At 45.8% G+C, this 7,525-nt stretch overlaps 1 protein-coding gene across 1 annotated transcript; it reads right to left on the bottom strand.

Moving 5' to 3' along the window:
- Positions 1-1,945: 1,945 nt before the first annotated feature.
- On the bottom strand, positions 1,946-7,248 carry anxa5a (annexin A5a; the record flags this gene model as incomplete). Its single annotated transcript, XM_079744825.1, has 11 exons — positions 7,170-7,248; positions 6,481-6,575; positions 6,066-6,179; positions 4,827-4,917; positions 4,654-4,733; positions 4,394-4,444; positions 4,153-4,246; positions 3,326-3,421; positions 2,916-2,974; positions 2,588-2,710; positions 1,946-2,020 (listed from the first exon to the last, which is right to left on the bottom strand). The coding sequence occupies exons 1-11, from the start codon at positions 7,180-7,182 to the stop codon at positions 1,946-1,948; spliced, it is 891 nt and encodes a 296-aa protein (XP_079600951.1). The 5' UTR covers positions 7,183-7,248.
- Positions 7,249-7,525: the final 277 nt, after the last annotated feature.

Genomic DNA, 7,525 nt, shown 5'->3' with positions numbered 1-7,525 from the left:
GTGGCCGCTCCCAGGAGGACACACACCGCGGAGATCTGCCCACGGACCACAATCAAGAGATTTAGAGAGAGAAACATTCCCCGAGGGATTGACTCCATGGATGGACGCGTTTTATTCCGGAGAAACTTTGTAGTTCAGAACAACTTTTAATGGAGTAAATAGCGGCAGCAGATGAGCTGCCGGTTTAAAATATGGAAACAGGTCAGGCGACGCGAGGGCTGCGCTTCCATTTGAATCCTCGAACATGCTAATCATTTGTTTCCTCCGCCTTTGCATATTGCTGCTTTTTGAGTTTCACAAAAATATGGATATGAAGCGATCATACAATAGCTCTCTGTATAGGGACAATTTGACTCTTGCCAACAATTATACACAAAATGTAGTATCTAAAATGGGATTTCTGATCCGAAATTTGGAATGGCTATGTGTTCGAAAACAGTATATTCCACTTCCAGAACTAGAAGAAGTCATGTGTTCATCACGAGGAGAGTCATGTGTTCATCATGGGGAGAGTCATGTGTTCCTCATGAGGAGAGTCATGTGTTCATCTTGAGGAGTCATGTGTTCATTATGAGAGTCATGTGTTGATCTTGAGGAGTCCTGTGTTCATCATGAGAGTCATTTGTAAATCATGAGGAGTCATTGATGTGTCAATCTTGAGGAGTCATGTGTTCATCATGAGAGCCATGTGTTCATCATGATGAGAATCATGTGTTCATCATGAGTCATGAGGTCATCATGAGGAAAGACATGTTTCATCATGAGAGTCATGTGTTCATCTTGAAGAGTCAATTGTTCATCATGGAGAGAGTAATGTGTTCATCATGAGAGTCATGTGTTCATCATGGGGAGAGTAATTTGTTACTCAGAGTAATCTGTTCATGAGGAGAGTCATGTGTTCACCATAAAGAAAGACATGTGTTCATAATGAGAGTCATTTGTTCATCTTGAGGAGACTGACGTCTCCTAGCATATATTACAAATATATTTAAGTACACATCATATTCAGTTAGGGAGTAATGGCAGACAGCGGCCACTGGGAAGCAGCATCGACACATTTCACATGATAATGTTGACTCGCTAATTGGCAGCGCCGGTAACCCCCAGCAGAGGGCGCCCCTAGCACACTGATGCGTTCTCTACACAAACGTACACAAAACGATGATACTGAACCCTAGAGCCTAGCCCTCATCGAATACCGAAAGCCTAGGACCAAAGACCAAACCCTAGACCCACCCAATAAGAACCAACTTAATGTACGCACTTATTCTATGTTGTGCGTCCTTGCACATAAAAACAGTACTTAGCATTTTGTATCGTCTTATCCTAGCTATCGGGGAACAGGTTAACCTAGCGATTGTGAGTGGTCATGTTCCTCAGTCAGTAGAACAGGTTCTACCGCCCCCTTGTGGTTCATCAGAAGACATCTGCTTCCAAAGCTTTCAATCTGTTGACCAATCCAGGAAACAGCTTCCCTTACCCACTGAACACGACCGGGGGTTTAATTAATAAGCAGCAGACAAACTTACATGGACAACTTTAATTATTCACCTTCACTTACCGCTTCTCAAGCGATTAATGTGCAAGCATGCAGACACACATGCACAAACACACACATGCAGACACACATCCATCAGTGTCACGTGACGTGACGAGTGACTAGGGAATTCATTAGAAATGGTCAACGTTAACCAAACAGACATTTAATGAGATAAACACGAGGACAGAGCCCAGAGACACACCATGAATCCTCCTTCATATCGTTAGATTTAATATGTATAGACGATACGGGCTCATTAAAGTGTGGCTCAGGAAGTTCAGAGGGGAGCTTGAGATGGGATGGGGTCATCGCTCTGAAACGCCCGGCGATGGCTGGCGTCCACGACAACAGACGGGGGTCCACGACAACAGACCGGTCCTGGTCCCGGTCCCAGAGGGGGCATCATCAGAAGTCTCCGGCGCGGTCGTTCCCGCCGCAGAGGTAGAGGAGAGCCTTCCCATAGTCCCCCTTGGTGTCCTCCTGGGGGGGGGGTAGGTTGGGTTACGAATTCAGACCGCTCACGTTCCGTCTCAGTTGCCATGGAGACCACAAGGGAGTCGGGGGGGGGGGGGCTGCTGGTTGAATTGAGTAGTGATGAACGATGACATCATTAACCCTGAGGCCCGGCGCCATGGATTTGAACGCTACGTCAACGCTATGCTCTACAGCACGCTACATCGGCGCTAGCATAGAGCAGACAAACATAGAGAGGAGACTACTACTTCTAGAGAGGAGAGGTGAAGATCTAGGTGAACTACTTCTAGAGAGGAGACAGATCTAGTTGAACTACTTCTAGAGGAGAAGTGTAGATCTATAGGTATGGATCTAGGTGAGCCACTAGGAGAGGTGTAGATCTATAGGTATGGATCTAGGTGAGCCACTAGGAGAGGTGTAGATCTATAGGTATGGATCTAGGTGAGCCACTAGGAGAGGTGTAGATCTATAGGTATGGATCTAGGTGAGCCACTAGGAGAGGTGTAGATCTATAGGTATGGATCTAGGTGAGCCACTGGGAGAGGTGTAGATCTATAGGTATAGAGAGTGTACCTGGATGGTGTTGTACAGCGACACTTTGTAGGTTTTGCAGAAGACCTCTCTGATGTCCAACATGTCCACCTCGCTCCGGGACACCATGACCCGGATCAGGGTCCCGTCGTCTGTCCCCGCACGCTGGCCAATCACAGACCAGCTTTAGAAACACCCCCACACGCTGGCCAATCGCAGACCAGGTCGAGAAACATGCTAGCTAATCACTGACCAGCTTTAGAAACACGCTGGCCAATCACAGACAAGATTTAGAAACATCCCTGCACACCAGCCACAAGTATGACTGTGTGTGTGTGTGTGTGTGTGTGTGTGTGTGTGTGTGTGTTACCCTCATGGATCCATAAAGCGCCTCAGCGAAATAGGCGGGAACGCTTCGAATGCACTTTACTGGAAGAAGAAAACACTTCTATTAGTAAACTACTAATACTAATACTACTACTGCTAATACGATTACTACTAATTCGATTACTTTTACTGCTAATAATATTACTACTACTGCTAATACTATTAATACGAACCCTGCACTGTTAATACTACTAGTGTAATACTACTATAGTACACTATGGCTACACTATTTATACTAATACAACACTAGTATTACAACAGCGTATACTACTGCTATAATGCTACCTTTATTAATGTGTGTCCATCTACAATGTATCCATCATTCATGTGACTATCCTTCATGCGTTCATTCTTCATGTGTTCATCCTTGATGCGTTCATGTGTTCATCTCACCGATGGCCACCATGAGGTTCTCCAGGTTCCCGGTGGTCTCGCTCTTGACGCTCTCCTCGATGTCAGTTCCGGCCAGCTTCTTATAGGCAGCGAACACTGGAGGAGAAAAGGTACCACTTATTGGGTGTTGTACGACCTGACACTTAATGTACACACTTATCGTATGTTGTATGTCCTGGCACTTAATGTACGCACTTATCGTGTGTTGTATGTCCTGACACTTAAAAATAGTACTAAAATAGTACATGGTGTAGCGTCTTATCCTAGCTATCTTGTTGTATACAGGAATGGGTATACCTAATGATTGTCAGTACTTGGTTCTATGAACATCCTTTCTGTAACGACAGCCATATATTGTTGTTTCACTACTTATGACAAATGTATCTTATTGTAAGTTGTTAAAAGCGTCTGCTAAAGCCCTGAACCTAAATGTAAATATATATCAATACATGCTGAAACACACACGTGGTGAGGGAAACATCCTGACCATATTCAAACGTAAACGATTCAGTGGGACGCTGATTCAGCTGCATTCACACTATAGTTATTTTAAAGGTTTTGATGTGTATATATTAAACAGTAATCTGGGTTATGGCGAGTTAGCTTAGAGTTATCTTAGGTGAGGGTGGTTAGTAAAGTGAGTTAGGGGGTGAGTGTGGTTAGTAAAGAGGTTAGTGGACAGCAGTGAGTAAGGGGGTGGGGTGGTTAGTAAAGATAGTAAGGAGGTTAATGGACAGCAGTGAGTTAGGGGGTGGGGAGGTTAGTAAAGATAGTAAGGAGGTTAATGGACAGCAGTGAGTTAGGGGGTGAGTAGTGAAAGACCAAACCCAGTCTCAGGTGTTCATGGCTCCTCTTGCCCAGGATGGAGATGAACACCTCTTCATCTGTCCCCACCTTGGAGGCTCCTGCCTCAAACAGGTCCTACACACACACACACACACACAGTTTAAGACTGTGGTGTCTTATTGGTTTTAAGACTTAGTGTAAACTGGTTTCTTACTGGTTTCAAGACTCAGTGTAAACTGGTTTCTTATTGGTTTAAAGACTCAGTGTAAACTGGTTTCTTACCTTGGCGTCTTTCTCAATCTTTCCCTCGTTAACCCCTTCCTCCCTGTTGCCCTGGAGAAGGACAGACAGACAGTCACAGACAGGTGGCAGACAGGCAGACAGGTGACAGACAGACAGATGACAGACAGACAGGAGACAGACAGACAGACAGACAGACGGATCAGATGTCAGACACCACAGTACACAAGGTGACTCCAGGAAGTGCATAACCAGCTGTATATCTGCCTCTCTCCTCCTCCCCCTCCTCTCCTCCTCCTCACCTGAAGGAGGACTAGCAGGAGTTTTTCGTAGTGGCCTGACGTGTCGCTCATGATGTCTTTCTCAAGTTTCCCGCCAAACTCTGAGAGGAGGAGGAGAAGGAGGAGGTGAGGAGGGGAGGAGCAGACCTTCCAGAGACGCTCCTCTAGGAGGAGGAAGGAGAGGATAGTGAAACCTTTCTTGTAGGTCTTGATGACTTCCTTCAGCCGCTGTGGGCTCCGCGAGGCCAGGACCTCGATCAGAACCTCGTCATTCGTCCCTGCACCCTGACGACGAATCAGAAAACTCCATCTTCAGTTACAGACATACAGAGGCTGCTACTATAACCAGGCTGCTACTATAACCAGGCTGTTACTATAACCAGGCTGCTACTATAACCAGGCTGCTACTGTAACCAGGCTGTTACTATAACCAGGCTGCTACTATAACCAGGCTGCTACTGTAACCAGGCTGCTACTATAACCAGGCTGTTACTATAACCAGGCTGCTACTATAACCAGGCTGCTACTGTAACCAGGCTGCTACTATAACCAGGCTGTTACTATAACCAGGCTGTTACTGTAACCAGGCTGTTACTATAACCAGGCTGTTACTGTAACCAGGCTGCTACTATAACCAGGCTGCTACTGTAACCAGGCTGCTACTGTAACCAAGCTGCTACTATAACCAGGCTGCTACTGTAACCAGGCTGTTACTATAACCAGGCTGTTACTATAACCAGGCTGCTACTGTAACCAGGCTGCTACTGTAACCAGGCTGCTACTATAACCAGGCTGTTACTATAACCAGGCTGCTACTGTAACCAGGCTGCTACTGTAACCAGGCTGCTACTGTAACCAGGCTGCTACTGTAACCAGGCTGTTACTATAACCAGGCTGCTACTGTAACCAGGCTGCTACTGTAACCAGGCTGTTACTATAACCAGGCTGTTACTATAACCTGGCTCCTTTTATAACCAGGCTGTTACTATAACCAGGCTGCTACTGTAACCAGGCTGCTACTGTAACCAGGCTGTTATCATAACCAGGCTGTTATCATAACCAGGCTGTTATAGCATGAGGCTAACAATATTGAGTAAGCATGTTAACATGTTGAGTTAGAATGCTAACATGTTGAGTTAGCATGCTAACATGTTGAGCTAGCATGCTAACATGTTGAGCTAGCATGCTAACATGTTGAGTTAGCATGCTAACATATTGAGTTAGGTTAATATGTGGCGTTAACAGGTTAACATGTTGAGATAGCAGGTTAACATGTTGAGATAGCAGGTTAACATGTTGAGATAGCATGCTAATATGTTGAGTTAGCATGCTAACATGTATATTTAGCATGCTAACATGTTGAGTTAGCATGCTGACATATTGAGTTAGGTTAACATGTGTCGTTAACAGGTTAACAGTGACCGGCTGAGTACCTTGAGGGCCTTGTTCAGCAGCGAGGCGTCGTAGAGGACCGGGGGGCTCATCAGCGCTACGATCAGACTCTCAAACAAACCATCCAGCTCAGACTTCAGATGGCTCACCAGGTCCTGAGAACACAGATCCCTAGGAATCAATACAGTATTACTGTCTCTGGATTACATCTCTGCAGATCTGAACAATATATATAGAGAAAACCATAACATTTTTATGTTTCTATAACAACGCCCCAAAGCCCTGGGGTCTTGTCTTCAGGCTCCGCCTACACAGCGCATGGGGGCGTGTCCTCAGGCTCTGCCTACACAGTACCAGAGGGGGTGTATTCAGGCTCCGCCCACACAGCGCCTGGGGGCGTGCCCTCAGGCTCCACCTACACAGAGCCCTGGGGGCGTGTCCTCAGGCTCCGCCTACCTTCTTGTAGCTCTTCTTATAGGCCTCTTTGATCTCCTGTCGCTGGCCGTTGCTACGAGCCGTCAGCAGCATCAGCACCGCATCCTCGTCCGTTCCTGATCAATACGTGAGTCAATAAGTTAAGGTCAGAGATGGTTAAGGTGAGGTTAAGGGTATAGATGTATAAGTTAAGGTCAGAGACGGTTAAGGTGAGGTTTGAATTGAATTTATTGAAAATGTTTTCATTTCGAACAAGAAATGAAAATAAATCAATAATAAATAAATCAATAATAAACAATGAAATAAAATATGAAACAAGTGAACAGTTACAATAAAGTAATATTTACACACAATGAATACCACAAATGAAAATAAACTATAACACTTTACACGCTTTTCCTGTTAGAAAAGGGTTAAGGGTAGAGGTGCATAAGTTTAGGTAAGAGATGCTTAAGGTGATGTTAAGGGTAGAGATGCAGAGAGCTGGTAGCTCAGAGAGTCATCCTGGCTCCGCCCACGCTAACGACCAGAGAATGACACTTTAAACGTCTCTGGGACTGACGGGGGGATAGGAGTTCGAAGGCCAAACTGTCAAACAATAATCTAAAATCCATATTTTGGAAGAGGAGGAAGGGGAAAAGGAGGAGGAGGAGGAAGGGGAGAAGGAAAAGAAGGAGGAGGAGGAAGGGGAGAAGGAGGAGGTGACTGACCTATTCCTTTCATAGCCTTGTACAGGAACTCGGCATCTGATTTTGGGTTGAAGTTGACGAAGGGACGGACGGTTCCTCGGTAATCCTAGGACCGGACCAGAGCAGGTAGGGGTGAGACAGTACAGAGACAGGTCTTTAAGGAGCAGGTAGGGGTGAGACAGTACAGAGACAGGTCTTTAAGGAGCAGGTAGGGGTTAGACAGTACAGAGACAGGTCATTAAGGAGCAGGTAGGGGTTAGACAGTACAGAGACAGGTCATTAAGGAGCAGGTAGGGGTTAGACAGTACAGACAGGTCATTAAGGAGCAGGTAGGGGTCAGACAGTACAGAGACAGGTCATTAAGGAGCAGGTAGGGG

The sequence above is a fragment of the Pollachius pollachius genome (genome assembly GCF_949987615.1).
Source record: "Pollachius pollachius genome assembly, chromosome: 10".
Taxonomy (NCBI): domain Eukaryota; kingdom Metazoa; phylum Chordata; class Actinopteri; order Gadiformes; family Gadidae; genus Pollachius; species Pollachius pollachius.
The sequence above is the reverse complement of the archived record's forward strand: the minus strand, read 5'-3'. Positions and strand labels throughout refer to the sequence as shown.